The sequence below is a fragment of the Calonectris borealis genome, chromosome 9 (genome assembly GCF_964195595.1).
Source record: "Calonectris borealis chromosome 9, bCalBor7.hap1.2, whole genome shotgun sequence".
NCBI lineage: Eukaryota > Metazoa > Chordata > Aves > Procellariiformes > Procellariidae > Calonectris > Calonectris borealis.
Genome location: NC_134320.1, coordinates 11,130,800 through 11,149,105, shown reverse-complemented (window position 1 = coordinate 11,149,105; position 18,306 = coordinate 11,130,800). Strand labels below are relative to the sequence as shown.

Sequence of the window (18,306 nt, the reverse complement as noted above, 5' to 3'; positions counted from 1 at the left end):
AAAGCAAAGAAGCTTGAGAGTATTACATGCCAAATTGCTTTAAGCAATTCAGAGAGAGATGCTTGAGGAGCAATTTAATAGTCAACTAATACAAGTTATAACCCATGCAGAACCATAGGTTTTAGTAAAGGATGCCCAAGAAGACAGCTGCAACTGAGCCACCATTTCTCTCCCTCTTCAAGAAATGAAACAAAAAGAGAGAGGGCACATATTAGCCTGCAATATTAAATTCATACTTTTAATCGTGCACATAAGGCTCCATTAGCAAGCAACAAGGTGATTAAATAATGAGATCTTAGACCCTTGCACTGCATTTCAGCGGGGTCAGTGCACCTGCGGGGCCCAGGGACATCACTCGCTCACCCAGCAGATGGCACCGGAGCCACGCAGGCAGCCACGGAAATTAGGACAAACTCCAGCCAACAAAGCATTCCGCCTTGTAAGCTGAATTAGGGTTATTTTGAAACAGATGGGCTCTAGAGAAGCTGCTGCACTGAATATTATACAGTTGTTTATTGTCTGGCTGGTTTGAAACCCAGGGATTATTTGCCAGCATCTAGCAGTTTCTCTGTCACATCAGGTTTCATCAAAAGGAAAGCAAAGTGAAAGCCACTGGAATACATATATACTTTTTTCTTTACTAAACCAGTTCTAAATTCAGAACTTAACTTGCTATTGTACAGTGCTTTGCAGCGGAATGTCTGTCCTGACAAGACCAACTGCATAGCCAACATCTTAACCCCGAAGCTGAACAGCTAACACAGCTATCCTCTACATAAGAATCCTCTAAATTTTGCCTATCTTGTTATCAAGTAAAATTTGTCTAGTGTTTTTCTCATTTTATGCATCTGCAATACAATGCTCTCACCCCTAGACATGCACAACACACTCTTTGAGGCTTTCCACTGTAACAGTGATCAGCTCAAAGCCCCCTTCCCCAGATCTTTTTTACACATTCTCAGCACTTCGAATACTAAAATACAGTTACCAGATGCATGATCTAGAAGAGCAGACAGGAAGAGGTGAAAAAAACAAACACCATTAGTGACAACAATGCATCACTTAGAATATTTCAGTGGAAATAGCAAAAACAAACAAACAAAAACAACAAACAAACCATAAAACACAAAATCAAAGTCAACTGTTGTTTCCCAAAGAAAGCACACAGGTGAAAGGACATACTCGACATCATTGGAATTAGAAGTTCTAGCTACATCAGTCTAACAGATAATTCAGAACTGCTCTTCTGAATATGACATGTGAACCTCCGGCCAAACTCACTGCAAATGCAAGCAGACTACTCCAGCATATAGATTTCACAGAAACACCAGAGAGATTGATGTGGCTGTGGCACAGCAAGCCCTGTTCGACAGCAAAGCAAAACTTACACAGCCAGCTGGCAGTGCAAATGAGCCATCCATTTAGTCTTCACCTGTACACTGCCCTCTAATCATCAAGATCAGATGTAAGGACAATTTGAAACATGCCATCCTGTCAGTGTAATAGTAATACCTGTAGAATGAGTGTGAAGTGTGCATTTTTTGTCCTCTGCATGAAATTCGGCATAAGGAAGAAAAATCAACCGGTCATCTTACAGGGTGAGCCAAACAGACAAAATCTCCACATGGGGTTTTAGTTCTGGTTGTAGTACAAGCCACAGAAGTGTTACATCAAACACACTCACTTGATTTTTCCTCCTCTCTGAAGTAATGGCCTTAGTTTTAGGTTAGATAACAGGATTTGCAAGAGAGTTTCTGTAACCTTCAGGAAGAATTTATCAAGCTACCAAACTGTGAAAGTCTGACTGGTAGAAATATGCAGTTGGGTCCTTGATAAATACTGATGCTGCTAGATAGAAGAAGGTGAGCATAGCAAATAAGTAGCAATGGTATTACAAAGCAGTGCATCTGTATTTCTTTTTCATGCTAGCTTTATTTGTGTTAAAGAAGAATCTAGAATATTTCAGCTGAACAGCTTACAATTTTCAGGATCACTATCTGCCCTGGCGCTAGTGAATGTGGTACCCATACAAAAAACAAACTATACAAACACTTACATACCCATACAAAAACCAAACACTTCTCATTTCCAAAAATCTCTTACTTTTGTAGAAGCTTTGCTGTAGAAGATAATCACAGACAAGCGATAATCTCTTTTCAACACAGTGAGGAGCATACAGGTAACCAAAATGCAGAGAGCCCTGATCTGGATGAGAAGACTGGTCTGTGCCAAAAAGAGAGCCCTTAATAGGTGCCTCAGATATAACCATTTCGTGTCCAAGCATACACAAAGATAATCCTGGCTTTGATTTTCCCAGCCTTTGAAAGGTGTGAAAGACAGGAAGTCTACATTTAGCAGAGCCAAGGTTCAGGTATTATGTCATAGTGCGTAGCAAACTCATTGTAGGATTTCCTCTTCTTTTTCTTGAAACAATGTTTTCTGCAGCCAACAGACTGCTCACTCGACTGTTAGCTTATATCCTCACAAATGCAGGACTCTTAGGGTCATCTCATCCAGACATCACCATTTTATACAGCTTAATTGCTTCACTGCATCATCTGTATTATCATGTCATTTGATTACATAACAGATTGCCAGCATCTGTACCTATGGCATTGTTAAAGGCATAAGAGAAATGCTGTATTCATTGGCCTAAGAGCTCACAGATCTGGCAAGCTCTTCCAATCCTTTTTCGAGGAACTGTTTCGAGTCTAAAGATAACTTACATAGTCACCAAAGCTAGGATGTTTGTTCAGCCCCTTCAAACCTTTCTTCTAGGAAATACCGTCAGTATAGAGCATCTGTCTCTCTACCCTTAGGTAACCTTCCTGTGGCTCCCAAAAGGAAGGTTGCTTTTCTCCTCCTGATATGAAGAGAATGAAAATATTAAAAAATGAATGGGAAGATGACCACACTTGGAACCCTCCAGTACAGACCTCCTCAAGAGAAGTGCTGTTGATGTCCTTTTGGGGGTCCCAGAACGACATCCTTCAAGAAACAGATCAAGTGTTGTACTTTATTTGTAGTTTATTTATCAATACTACTAAGCAATGGTGGTTTGAAAATATTTGATCAAATGTCATAACAACTTCGAACACTTGCTTGACTTTCATTTATACCAGTTTCATATAATTTATTTCTTCCATAAATAGCACAGCCCTGCTAACTATGTTATAATGACAGGATATAATTAAAGTTCACAAACTGCTCTTGGGCATGCTACAGATTATATACAATGTACTATATTGCCGTATCTATGGTATAAACCTGACTCACCTCGCTTTTTAATACAAAATACCAATGTTTGAAGTGTTCTATTTGAGAAAATGGGAGTTCTCTCAGTTTATAAACATCCAAACAGATAATTCTAATGCATAATCAACCAGATATTTTTGATGCATGTGGAATTGGAAGAAGTAAACTGGAGGGCAGGGAGAAGCTGAAGTTAAATGCCAAGTGTTGCTGTAGTTCTTTCATATCTTCCAGCCAATTAGTAGTCAAGTCTTAAGGTTAGTTTAACCAACTACCTTCTAATTATTGAGTTGTACAGAGAATCCTAAGGAAAGGGAGTGCATATGCAACATCATTTTTCCTCCTCTCATACCTTAGAAGGACTAGGAAGCTTCCAGAAAGAGTTGAAGCAAACAAAATACTCACAGCAGCCTTTTCACTGTTTTATGTTGCACTAGGAGCCAGACAGGAACTACAATTGAAAAAAACCCCTATAAAATGGCAAATCTGCTTTTATTCTCTCATCTCCTTCCCTCTGCAAAATGCAGACATGCTACACAGTCTGACAGATTTGGCTTTTAGCACTTATCACTGTCCAATTTTTTCCTACTCAGCTCCAAGCAGACCACATTTAATAGCCTACGCTATTGTTTCTAACACTGCCCTTTAAGTTTCTGTCAATGCACGAAAGAATTTTGTCATGCTATGAAGCAAACTATTCTTCCTGGTGCTGGTGCCAACATTCCTCATCTACAGACTTGAATATAACAAACTGGTGAAGAAGAGAAACGGAAGTCTAACTACTGTTTCTGTGCTGTGCTTTGGAATGGCTGACAAATGAAAAATCAAATTACCAAGAAATTAGTTGTGGCTAATGAAGTTAGAAGGAAAGGAATATACAATTAATCCAGATACAACTGGATTGTTAGAAGAGCAAGCGAAATCGTTCTTGAGCACAGAGTCTTTCTCATTTTTAAAAGAAGAGATGATAAAATTGAGAAACACACAAAACCATTCCCCCCAAAAGATGGCTAAGACTTAACATGGGTATCTTAATCCTTCACACATGAGAATTTTTAAATTTATTTTAATCATGCCTCAAAGTCTCATCTTTGCTGTATCCATATCACCAAAATAACAAGCTCTTGTTAAAGTAACAGAAGTTGTTAAAAGCACATTGGTAACGTTTTGAGAGTAGAGACCATCAGTTACTGCCTCAGAACAAGCCAAAATCTTACTGCACACTCAGATTATGCATTTGCAACAAATAATCAACACTACAATGCAGAAGTAAGAGGATATAGACCTCTGGACTTGCTGCCCTTCAGAAAAGGATTAAGGGGATTAGTTTATAGCTACCTCCAGCTACCGTTTAGCTGAAAATACTAGAGGAGAGATGACATAAAATTATCTCACTGCATTTTTCAACCATCTAATAATTCTCCAGATGTTAATTCTCCTAAACAAGGCTAAATTCATTATTAAAATTAAAATGGTTGATACATAAAATTAAATATATCTTTCATTCCCAAGTATTGAAAGGGATTTGCTAACCAACTCAAAAAAACCTTGACCTATACAGACATGCTACTTAATGTATCTTTAGGCTAAGACAGTCAGACATCTATTCCTCTTCATAGTAGTATGAAGAAAGCTAAGAATAACTTCAGTTGCAAGAAGAATTTCAGGTAGGCTGTATATTTATCATAATCTAGTAGAAGTCTTTTGTTCAGCTGCAAATAGCAAGGTATCCTTTTCCTTATTTCTTTAATTTATGTTCATCTATTTCAAGCATCTGCAGTACATCTTTCACTGAAAAAACTAGAACTGGAGACCTCAGGTTATTCCATGCAGTTTCTTCCCTTGGCTCGTTTGTTACCGCGTATTCACTAGTGTTTGGACATATTTTCCAATTCCATCCTCCAAATGATGTTTAGACATTCATTACTTCATAAAATTACTTAAGTGACTTATTTTGCAATTCAAATGACCTGCGTTTTATCCTCATGGACTGTTTTTACAGTAAGTTGCACTGATCAAATAGAACACTGTCAAAAATACAGTGAAGTAAAGCACTAAAAATGAGATCTAAGACAAGGAGTAGAGCAAGAACAAAATGAACAGGATAAGGAGTTACACGAAATAGAACTGAAAAGGATGAAAGTTTCTCCCAGCAAAAAGAAGGAATAAATGCAAATGAAATTTCATCACCCCTACACAGTTGCTTACAATTATGAAGTTACTCACAAGTTATGTCCTTACCAGTGTAAAACATGCCTATTCTTGGCAAATATTTTTGTGCGATGTTACAGTACTTGGTTCAATGCTTCTGAATTATAAAACTCACAGGGAAGTTTTGGTCCTTTCTGGATCCTAAAGACCAGAAAAAAACCCCGAACAAAAAGCTCCCCTGCTTAATAGCTAAAAAAAGAATACTTACATTTCATTGATTAACAATAAATACTTTAATAAAAAGTCCCTTGTTTGATATTGCTAATGTGCATGATGAGTTGGTAAAAAATGAGCATAAAGATAACACAAGAGAGTCATACTAGGAGACTTACTCTTTTTTTCTGAAACCCACCCCCTATTCCTCTTTTGTAGCTTGACTAAACTGGTTTCAAAAACTAGTTCAACTAAACTGGTTTTAAAAAATTTAGCTGCTGTCTTCCTCACTCCCTCAGAGATTGTTCTGCAGCTTAATGCAGTTAGCTGCTAGGAAGATATCCTTGCACTGTTCTATGGTATTCTTCTTCCTTGGTCACTAAATGCTCTAAAAATTCTTCTCCAAGTTGTCAGGTCTTTCAAATTCTTTAGCTAAATCTATATATAATTTGTAGTTTAAAGTGATTTGATTGTAAAATGAAGCATAATTTATTGCTAGAACCATAGAAACCAGAGCTACAAAGAATCTCAAATGATTATCTAGTCGATCTTCATGCCCTGTGGCAGTCAGTTACCGTTGTCACATTCATGAGAAACCTCTGTTTAACCTTAAAACCCTTGCAGGATGAAGGTTCCACAAAATTCTTTCCCAATTTATTCCATTACTTATTATTACATCTAACTTAAATTTCCACTGATGAAATAACACCTTTATTTCTTGTTTTATAAATTGCAATAAATTTACATGCCCTTCCTCTTCGCAGCTACTTTTAATGGATTTGAAGATTTGTGTATTATCAGGCATCTTCTATAGACCAACTGCCCTCTGCCTCCTACCTCATACTACATGTTCTTTTCAGTTGTGTTTTCTAGATCCCCACTTAATTCTTACTGCTCTCCCCCACTGACTCTCCAGATGCTTCCCACCCTTTTTCAAAAAATGCTAAAAACTTGACGCAGTGCTACATGTAAGGTCTTACTAGTACAAACAGCACAGAAGCATGTATTTGCAGATAACATGCCTATTCACAGATTCACAGTGAGGCAAATGTTATATAGCATGACATCGTTCATCCATGTTATGTCATTGGTTATATCTACTAGCATGCAGAACTTCAAACAGAATTACTTCCATCTTTTTTGAGACAGCCTTCCACTTTGCCAAGATAACTCTTAATTCTCACCCTGTGTTCCAGTGTTTCTGCAGCCTTCCCGAGCTGGTATCAGGAGGTACTTACATTGCATTACATCATCCAAATTACAAACAAAAGTAGAACTGCACACAGGGCAGACCATTGTATATAATCCGTACTTCAACACGTACTTTTCTAGTTAATTTTACACCCCCCTAATAGTTTAATCAATGCCATATTTCCATTGCTTATTTTTAGAATACTGTGCAAGACAGTAGCAAAGGACACACTAGTTTCACACACAGCCCAGCTCATATGGTTTCTCCCTTATATACACAAATTACACCTCTTTCTTCAAACTAGTTTGCTATGACTAGTTTGCTATGACTAACTGTTATAGCAAATCCATACAGCCTTGTTACTTACCTACCTGTAACTTTTCCAGGCTTTTATACGGTGTTTTTCTAGAAATTTAAGCTGCCTGGCTTATATAAAACCTTGGCTCCTTTCATCATCCCAGATGAACACCATGTTTACCCCTTTTTGGTCTATTGCAACCTCAGAGAATCACAAAATATCTCAAGTTGGAAGGGACCCGTGAGGATCATCGAATCCAACTCCCTGCACCTTGTAGGGCTACCTAAAACTAAACCATATGGCTAAGAGCATTGTCCAGACACCCCTTGAACTCCCACAGGCTTGGTGCCATGACTACTTCCACAGGGGAACCTGTTCCAGTGTCTGACCACCCTCTCAGTGAAGAACCTTTTCCTAAGGTCCAATCTGAACTTCCTCTGACACAGCTTCATTCCATTTCCTCATGTCCTATCGCTGGTCACCCGAGAGAGGAGATCAGCACCTCCCCCTCTGCTGCTTCCTTTGAGGAAGATGTAGACTGCCCCTCAGCCTTCTCTTCTCCAAGCTGAACAAACCAAGTGACCTCAGCCGCTCCTCGTAAGTCTTGCCCTCGAGGCCTTTCACCATCTTGGTCGTCCTCCTCTGGACACACTCTTAAATAGTTTGATGTCTGTCTTATATTGAGGCACCCAAAATTGCACACAGTGCTCAAGGTGGGGCCATACCAGTGCAGTGTAGAGTGGGACAATCATCTCTCTCAACCGGCTAGTTATGCTGTGCTCGATGCATGCCAGGACACCGTTGGCCCTTTTGGCTGCCAGGGCACACTGTTGGCTCATATTTAACTTGACATCAACCCAAACCCCCAGATGTCTTTCCACAGGGCTGCTCTCCAGCCTCTCATCCCGCAATTTGTACGTATAACCAGGATTATCCTGTCCCAGGTGCACTTGCTCGTGTTAAATTTCATACAGTTGATGATTGCCCAGCTCTCTAGTCTATCCAGATCTCTTTGTAAGACCTTGCCCATTCTGCCATTACCTGAGATGGCATGGTACTCTTGAGCATCATCCCAACAAAATAAACAGAACTTACACAAATTTAATGTCCTTGTTCATAAGAAGTCCATTTCCTTCCAATTTTTATCCCTCTGAAGTATATACTGTATACTTCACTATATTGTGAAGTTATGCAATTTTCCACTTTGACCCCTCCTCCTTTTTCAATGTTATGTATTAATTTGTATTTTTCTTTGACTTCCCCTCGTTTTTTCTTGATCAAATTTCTCAAGACAACTAAACCATTATTTCCCTGAGATTCAGTGTTAAAAGGGCTGTTAAGAAATGACAATTTTTAAACCCAGAACTTAAATATACTTCCCTCTTTACAGAGCCTATTTGAAATTATTAATACTTGTTAAGATCTATATTTATCATCTATTAAAAAAACTTGAACTAAAATAACAAGAATTAAGCAATATGTGCTTACTGCCACAGGTAAGCCAGAGAGCTCGGGAGACCACTTGCTCAGATCTTAAGATCCAGAATCCGACAATAGCCTCTGCTTTAACATATCAAAAATTTCCTGTTGAGCTCATGCTGTGTCAGAGATTTTATATGAAATTTCCTTTTTATGAAAAGGAAATATTTATATTCATCTTCAAATAACTGGAAAAGTAAAAAGTGCTACCTAATGAGTCTTAGTAGCTCCAAAATCCTGAATACCATCAGGATCAGAAATAATTTTGGCAAATTATTTAATTACAAACAGTAATTCCTTTATTAATTAAGGCAAATAGGCTTTGTTTTGTTAAAGATATCCAGAAACCTAACTGGATATTTAATTTTTTCAACTAAATTGTAATTTTCATCCAAATGTTGCTTCATATAAATTTGATTAAAAGAGTACTAAATAAATGCATTATTCATCTTCTATAGTATCATCAGTCATAGCAATGTGTTAAAAAACTGCCTAAATGAACGTTTAAGCTATGTAATTACTTGAATGAATAAAGACAAAAAGTACCAAGTTATGCTGATCTGAATCACCATTTTTCCCTCTTTGAAAAAACACAGTCAAAGCTAGATTTAAATTATTTCAGATTCATCAAACCTAGGTGCTAGCCACACCTTTTAATGTACTACAGCATATAAATGGTACTACATACCCTCTGCCAAGTCACTGAAAGACTTAAGTGCAGACATTCACTACCATCTTGCAATGCTCTAACTGCGAACCATATCTCAAATACCTAACTAAGGCTATGCTGTCTAATGAATCCTTTGCAGAAAGGATCATATCTGTCCGTACTTAAGCTTGCTAAATGTAACTAACTGCATTAGCAAAACTTCTTGAGCTAATGAAACTAAGACTTTTTGATCAGAGCTGGCTCATGTCCAATCTGCTTTCAGGGCAAGCTGAGCGTGCTCACGTATGTCTACAAGATTGTACAGTCATATTAGGTTGAATATGAAAGACAAAATTGTTCTGTATATGCCTTTTAAGCATAATCCTAAAACCTACTGCTGCAGACTGACAACAGCAGGGAATCTATGTAATGCTCAAAATAATTACAGATTTACTTTTAAATGCAAGCTAGAGACTCCAGATAGAAAACAAAAAGTATAGAAGATAAGCAAACCAGAACACCCTTGGCCTTAGGACCACAGGGATGCAGCCACGATGTTGGCCAACAAGACATAATATAGAGATATATAGTTTTCTTTAAACTACTAGAAATGACTAATTTATTCAGTCAGACATCAGAAAAAGGTTCAGAACATAATTTTTAAGATAGTCCCAACAAACAAAATGTAAACTATACCCAGTCTATAGAATTAATCCAATAATAAAACAACAAGAGTTAAAATAGTAAATCATGGGTAAATCCAAGATTAGGATTATTCACTGACCTTAGTTTACCACTAAAAGCATCCCCAGACTGTTTAACATTCATAAGAATCTTAGTATATATAAAATCACATTTGGAAAAAAAACGCTTTGTTTTTCCTTTACTGCATTTCTGCTTGCCTAACAAAGATGCACAACAACAAAGAAACTCCGAACAGTATCCATTTCCCAATGCCAAAACTAAGAAACCCAGATGGATGGATGGAGACACCAATGCAGACTGGAGCCACTCCACAGCAACTACCACTTTCTCCAAAGTGGGTGACAGTGCTTTTATGTAGCCCACACACAGCTGCTTCTAATTATGCCCACAGTTGTTAAGCAGAACTGCCTGTTCTCCAGCAAGGTGACCCTGCCAAACCCACTGTGAAAGGAATAACATTTGTTCCTTTAAGAAAAAGTTCAAGTTACTGGGGGGGCGGGGGGGAATCCAGAGACCACTGAAGACAGTGAAAAAACTCCCATTTGTATCACTGAGTCTTCAATCAAAACACCAAGAACAGCCTCTACCTCCATAAGCAAACCATGCTTTTATAATAGATGTAGTGTGAATGTAAAAAAACATCTCTAGGTACAGTCAAAGATGTAACTATTTCTTCAATAAAGTGCTTTCTTCCTATTTTAATTTTCTTTGGCAATTGAAACTTTTGCAAGAAGGAAACCATCCAAAAGAAAGCTGCATTGGCAGTATCTTCAAAAATGTTTGCATATTTAGGAAGTCACAGGGAAAAAAAAATAAAATCAGCATTCTGTATATATTTTAGCATGAAAATCCAAATAAATACTTTGTGTCAGTACTATACTTTTTTAATGCAAAAAAAATTAATCATTATTGAAATTCTTAACTGAAAATCTTTTGTAGCAATAATCAGAACCTAAGAACAACTATGCCACTGTTGACTTGTTGCCTAAAAACCAAAGGAAGTTAACCCTTCAGACAGTGTTTCCAAAAATACCCGATACAGTACCAAGCATTCGATGGAAGAAATGAAAGATGTGCTGCATTGCAAAAGAGAGCCATCACCTCCAGAATGTTAAATACTGAATGTAGTAATCTCAGCACAGTGCTATAATCCAGGGCAAATTGGGGAGAAGCAAACAATACCAGGACAAAACACAGAGCAAAATAGCCTTAAAAGGCATAATGTATGAGGGTATCAAACTGAATCTGAAATTATGTTCTAAACTATTTTCAGTGTACTAGTGTCACAATGCTTCAGTATTTTCTATTTTCATAATTTTTCACATTAATGGTAAGTGCAAACACATTATCACTCACGCGGAATGAAGCGCTACTTCTAAATTAATAGTGTCTGTCTTTTTATCCCTAGAACATATAACTCAGGAATGCTGCATCCAAGCAAGCCCAAAATCTTAAGGCAGTATTGTATGCAACAATGGATAGAACTTTTTCAGGAAAGGCAGATGAGAGAAATGCGGAACACAGTCTCATCCATTTGCACAGCCAACTTTTATATAAATGTAGTTTGGATTAAAAACCAGTCTCTGTTAATGGTATTTTAAGAGAACACATCTCAGCTCTTCCAGTTTACTAATAAACTGTTGAACTAGTTTTCTTCTGTACGTAGAAGTGTTTCAAAGGCAAGAAGAAAAGGATGCACACAGAATCCTGAATAATGGGCAGAAAGGAAAGTAGAAAAGGCAAAACCCAAACTACTAAAGACCATACTAGCAGTTTGCACAACATTTTCTAGTGTTGACTTGTCCATCAAAAGCATTCTCTTAGTACGTTTTCCTCCAGACATTTGAAGGAATGCTCTCCACACACTACTCCTGAAGGCAAATCGTGCCTCTCCTAGAAGAATGCCAAATTGTCTGTATGGATTCACATATAATGATAATAATCCTAAAGACAGGAGAAATGAAGAAAAATGTGTAGCACTGAGGACAAGAGGAAGAGACAGTGGAAATAAAGGAGAAACTAATTTCCCCAGTTATGCTAATTCTATGGAAGTCTTTATACAATTTAAAATCTTGAACACACTGTCAACATTGAACAAAACTGTATGAAGTACCCCCGTGTCTCTTCTTGAACCAAGCACAATTGGTCCTAAACTGTTTATTACCTGTGCTATCTGAACCAAGTCAGCATTGCTTTAAAAAATAAAAAAAAACCCCACAACATCAAAATACTCAAACTTTAAGATATGAGTGCATTCTTTTTTTTAAGCACAGAGACTAAAGGAGACAAGTCTAAACCCAGTATTTCCAAAATACTTATGCACTATTTAAAGATACATAGCAGTATCTTCAAAGGTCAAGTGTGTACAAACTTAAAACTACTACTACATGTACTAAGCATTTCAGAAGGAATTAACTAGACTACATTTTTGATTTAAGATCTCCAAGCTAGACAAAAAAATACAAGTTGACATACAAGTACATGAGACCTGGATTTGAAGGAGTTGCCAGTTCTAGTTGTCTGTCCCATCTAACTTCCCCTGCTGCGCTGCTACTGAAGCAGAAATAGTTGAACTATGAACAAAGATGCTTCTGAACTCTCAATTTTCAGTCCAATGTTTTTCATCCAGTCCAATATTTTTTAGGCAAAGTTAAATGAACACCAGTTTAGATAACAAAGGGCAGTAACTGCTTCAGTTGTCTGAACCTAACCTGTTTGCCTGTGTAAATGGAGATTTTCCAATAGAATGATTTCACTGCTTTACAGAATTATTCTTTACACCATGGTATTTCATAGGTGCTAATTGGTTGTGGTTCTATTTTAAACGATAAGCCCATGGTGAAAGGCTTAGTGGTGCTTTGTCTTACCTATCTGGTAAACTTTTACCGCCATTATCAAGAGAAAAAGGACTTTTTTGGTTCTAATCTTCAGAAAACCTGAACCACTATTTTTATGAAGAGACAGATGGAAGAATATTGCTATACATTCATTAAACATTTATAACAAAGTTCTGTCTATGCTTCTTGTCGCAAGTGGTCTGCTACTTACACTGAGCATACACCAGAGCTTCTTGTGTGGAAATGATAAAAATTTACTGATTTAATTTCCTGCAAATTTGCCTGAAGAAAGTGCTGGTGATCAGAATCATAGAGCATGGTCGCAGTCGTAGAAAGATATTTAGAACAAGAGCTCTACTCGAGGGGAAGAGCTTTTTTCCAATAAATGTTGTTGGGTACCTGAGACCATACATAGTCTGAATTAAAAAAAAAAAAAAAAAAGAAAAAGGAAAAAGAAAAAGTTGGACTTTAAGAATCAGATGCAAGTCCTAGCATATGACTTTATGAAATGTATTTTAATCTGGTATCATGCACCGCACATTTGAGCATCTATTTTAAGACATTCCTACAGAAAATCATCATAGTCAAATGCAATGACTGGCATTCCTACAATTGCAGAAGGGAAAGATAACACTGACTGGAAAAAAAATTGAATTATATAGCATTTCTCTATAGTCTTATCACATCAGTTTCATTCTTATTACAATGTTCCATGGATTTGGCAAATTTCATAGAGTACTAATAAAAAGTCCAGTCCCAGTAGAAGAAAACAGTAACGGGAAGCCTTAAAAATTCAGAGAACAGGTAAGCCAGATGCCTAGATATTTCCTAACTACACCACAAATGTACCTATGACTAGCCCATACTTGGCCATCTAAAAACTGAGTGGATGTGGTTTGTTTTGTTTTAAATTAGAACTAAAGAAATGCATATATAGACAGTTTCACTATAAAATATAAGAGGAATATCTATATATGTATACTTATGGGCATTTCTCTTTAATCACAAACTATGAGGACTATCACCTACATGTTTAAAGAACTTAGTCTTAAGAAAAAGAGGAAAATTCCTTTGTGCAGAGACATGAGCTTGCAAGGGATTCTTAACATTATTGAGATTGAAATACAGACACTTAGAAGTTCAACTCACAAAAAATCCCAACACCCACCACAACAAAAATCCAAATCCACATCCCACACTAATCAAGATATTTCTTCTGAGCAGAATAGCAAGTAAACAATAGATAAGAGATACGGTATACTGGGGTTACATTAAGGACGGCTGCTAATACCAGTATTAAACACAAATGGCAGCCATATATTTTAATTTCATAGTAAAACCATATAGTTTAAATATCAAAGGCTATGATTTTTTAAATGCAAAGTTATTTTCCTGACTTAACTAAAGGAAGAATTATTGCAATTTGTAACCAATATAGAATTATGAAAATCAAGTAAGAATGAAAATTAAAAAACAAACCACTTTGGTGAAAAAAATTAATGCTGTTTAAACCGATTCTTGTTTGAGACGACAACATATCTAAAACCAGGAGTGGAAAGAATATAAACAGTTCCTTTTAGTAAATGGATCTAAATTATGACAGTTTGATAATCTTAAAACTGATGCCTAAATCCCATAAACAAGCCTAGCAATTTCTTTTGTTGCATTAGACACTAATTATTATTATTTAAGAAATTTTCAGGATATAGCATAAAAATAGAATTGCAGTTCAGGAATGCCTGAATGTGGAATAAGCAGAAATGCAGTGCCTTTATGGTGGGTTTAGATAACCCATGTATGGAATTATAGTAGAGTAACTACTGAGCTTAAATTCAATGCATGTCTTAATACAAATTAGTTTTCAGTTGTGGACAACTGATACCAGGAAATTCTGTACTATGCCACTGATTCTTTTAATTGCTTAGTAGGATACTAACACAGTAACTTTAAAGAATGGAACATTCCAAATCCGTAATGGTACATTTTGCAGCCTAAAAACCCTAATAAATGCATTTGTCCAGCTAAGAAAAAACAAAAAACAAAACAAAAAAAATCAATCGAAATTACTGCAATACTTTTTTGTTCAAGCTACAGAGCAACTGTGATGGTTTAAATGTCATAGTTGGGGGGGGGGAGGAAGATTAATAAGGAAAGAGAGCCCTAAATTTTGATTGTGGTACCTGTTTTTACATCCATTTAGCTATCTATTTCAAATTATTTTATGTATTTTTTAGTCATGTTAAGTATCTGTTTCATCATCCATGTAATTGCCAGCAACTGTGAATGTCATGCTTTAGGGAAAAAGGACAGTGCTCATTGAAGCTAATTATTTTTTCAAACTGACAGGGAAGAATATCCTAATTGCTCGTTAACACAGTAAATTTCATCTTATCCTTTGTGTCACTAAAACAGGTATGATCAATTACATACAAATGTAATACATTGTATTACTTTCTTTGTGAAATAAAGCATCTGCCTATAGGCAAGCTTAACCTTTAAGCTGCTTGTTTAAGGAACTATTTTAAGAATTCAGCTCTAAAGTCTTGCTTTTCCAAACTAAAGTGCTCTAGCAGGTAGGAGAAAGAGGTGCAAAATTAAAGCACTCCTGTGAAGCCACTGAAAACAACATCTATATGTATTTGATCACATCAAACTATACTGGAAACAATATACAGTGATACATTTTACCGCTTCACTTATCTGTGAAGCTTAAAAACTATAGCTAGCACTGAACAGAGACACTGCCATAGTCTTAAGAAATGCTGCTGTCTCAAATTGAAGTTAAATATGTGACTTGGTACGCCACAGTTATCTACCAGTCAGATACACTTAGTTAGAGATGCTATTTAAATTCTATCTCATGTTTCATCAAAGGCCATTCTCCAAATAAGAATATATTCCCTCTTATAGTTGAAAACTTATCTTTGTCCAAATACAAGCGGACAAAAAATACTTACTTACTTATAGTGATGTAGATTATTTAAGGCTACAAATGAAAGCTTCAGGTGTTCCACACTGACATGAAAGCCTTTAATATAGTATAGCCTTTAATAATAGTATAATATCTAGTTATTTATATTATCATAATTTTTTCAGTTATTTGTATTCTATTTGCTTGATAGTTTCAAAAAAAACACAAACACGGCTCATTCTTGCAGATAACATTTCAAAACACTTAATATTAAAAACTTTGAAGGATTTCTTTCTCAAACTCTATGTTAAAAATGATGTAAAATGTCATGTAAAAACAACAGTAAAATAAAAAGTAACCTTATAATAAAACTCATTTTAGACCCATTCCCTTCCCAAAATCTATACTTACATAGGACAACATATTGATATGACTTTGTTCGGAATTTTTAAAAATTCCTAAGACAGCATGAACAGTAACTAATTCACTATCTTTTGCTGACAAACCACTAAATGCTATTTTATTGATTTATCTGAAAGCTAAGATTCTCGCTATCTTTTAAGGTTTTCAGTACAGTTTGATTGAAATGGGACTGCTCAGATTGCAATCATTTCTAGAACAAATATATTACAGTAATAATCTTTCCGTAGAATTTTTTTTTTTTTAAAGTTTCTACCTTCACAATGTTGAGGGACAGTTAGACAGAACTACGCTTAAAGAACAAAGGTGAACACAAAAATGAAGATAACTAGAAAAAAAAAATTACTTAAAACCCCCCTAATTTCCCTAAAAGTCTGCACTTCTGCCTGCCAGGTGACTCTCACAATAGATGCAAACTTAATAAAGCAAAAAGCCCTATTTACTTTAAAAAATACGTTAATTAATTTTTCAAACTAGAAAAGGCTTTTCCTATCACAATCTTGCCTCATCTGCTGCCTTTTTAAAACCATCTTCCAGATAACAGGACATGTTCTTCGTAATAAAAAATAGGATCACAGAAGGTATGAAAGTAAAAGTGATAATGATTTGTCAAGATATTCATTTTCATGTTTTGCCTGGTATTTCTCTGACAGCCATAACACAGTGGTGTAAATTAATTTTCTGAGCTGAGATTTATGAATGGTGCTCCACATTTTAAGGGTTGCAGTTACAAGTAGAGGCTTCTGTATCTTTTTCCTAATAAATGCTTCCTTGCACTCAGGAAGATAGAATAACCAAGATTATGAAAACGGAAAATGACATTGATAAGATATTCAGTCAGGTTATTATTTTTGTTAAGATTAAATGTTACAGCTTGACCAAATTTAAAAGAAATCTTTCAGATTTCTTAAGTTAAGAAGCACATAAAGCCTTTGGCTGAATTCCCAAAAGAATCCATATTGACATGCAACAGATTAAAGAGGAAGCAATGTTTGCTATGAAAAACTATCTCAATACCAGACAACATATATTATGTTCATTTCTGCTCTTTATCACTTCAATATAAAAATATTGCATAACTGTGTGATGTAAATTTTACACGATACTCTAATAATGTACTGTCAGTCCTATTAAAGAGATTTTCCCCTCAAGTCTTGAAGTTTTCAGAAGCTGAGAAATAGACCAAGTATTCTTTCTCCTCTTGATTTCATTCACATTATAAAAAGATAAAATATATCCTAACGAATGTATTTTATACCAATTTAACCAATAAATTTCAGTTAAAAACAAAGACCATTTTTATTTCTAAACATGTCTGTCTATCTTTTTATTTTTAGGTCTTCCAGCTAGCTAGTATATTTGCTTTCTTTATTTCTTCCAGCTAGCTAGAATATAAGCTTCCTTTAAGGTAGAAAAGGACAGCGTGAAGAGTAAGAAGTCAGTATATTGCTTGTGAATTAAATTTGTATAAAAAGCAAAAATATACACACAGAGAAAGTTTGAATATTGGCAACATCAATTCTTCTATTATACCACTTCATACTACTTTAGAGTATTGGAAGATTTTTTTGGCATGGCAACTTAGTTTACTTAAGAGTTTTTTGTTATAAAAGCATTTCTTTTACCCTAGCAGTAGAAAGGTAATCAAACAGTACACAATTATGAATAAATGGAATTACACTAAGAGAATGATACGGCATCCTCAACCTGCATTCGCTGAAAATTCTACCAGGAAACTTTCATCTGTTTCCGAAGATATATCCAAAATACTGAAAATAAATAATGAGCAATACATCTTTTTTTCCCCCCTCACTCCCTTCTCAGTATGAATCATAACTTAAAATATAAAATGCAATAAAATTCCTACCTCTTTCATTAAGACTGTTTAGCACTGCCCTTTCAAGCTGTTCTTCTTCAGTAAGCCCACCTGTATAATCATAATAGCTCCTTGGCGTTCTGTATTGATAACCTGGATCGCCATAATACTCTGTAAAATGAATAGAAAATAAAGAAAATAAATTGCTGCTACTCAGTAGGAGAGTGTGAAATCAGATACTATCTTTATGCTATCTTTCTTCCACAAATTATTTTAATTTGAGACAGAAAAAAATATTAGGATTCAATTACTTACACAATATATGCCATGAATCAATTTCTAACTTACAAAGCCAGACTATAGTAACAGGAGAGAGAAAAAAG

The 18,306-nt window shown here is 35.8% G+C and overlaps 1 protein-coding gene across 9 annotated transcripts in view; it reads right to left on the bottom strand.

Annotated features, from left to right (window-relative positions):
* Window positions 1–18,306, bottom strand: part of RHBDD1 (rhomboid domain containing 1) — a 56,087-nt gene that overhangs the window by 9,445 nt on the left and 28,336 nt on the right. For 8 of the 9 annotated variants that reach the window (XR_012674833.1, XM_075158214.1, XM_075158207.1 and 5 more), the window contains one exon: window positions 17,975–18,094. Coding sequence is in view for 7 of the 9 variants with exons in the window: in XM_075158214.1 (XP_075014315.1) it covers window positions 17,975–18,094 (120 nt within the window). In the remaining 2 variants the exon portion in view is untranslated. Of the gene's footprint in view, window positions 1–5,493; window positions 5,605–17,974; window positions 18,095–18,306 lie in introns of all 9 variants that reach the window. The other variant, XR_012674834.1, reaches the window with a different exon arrangement.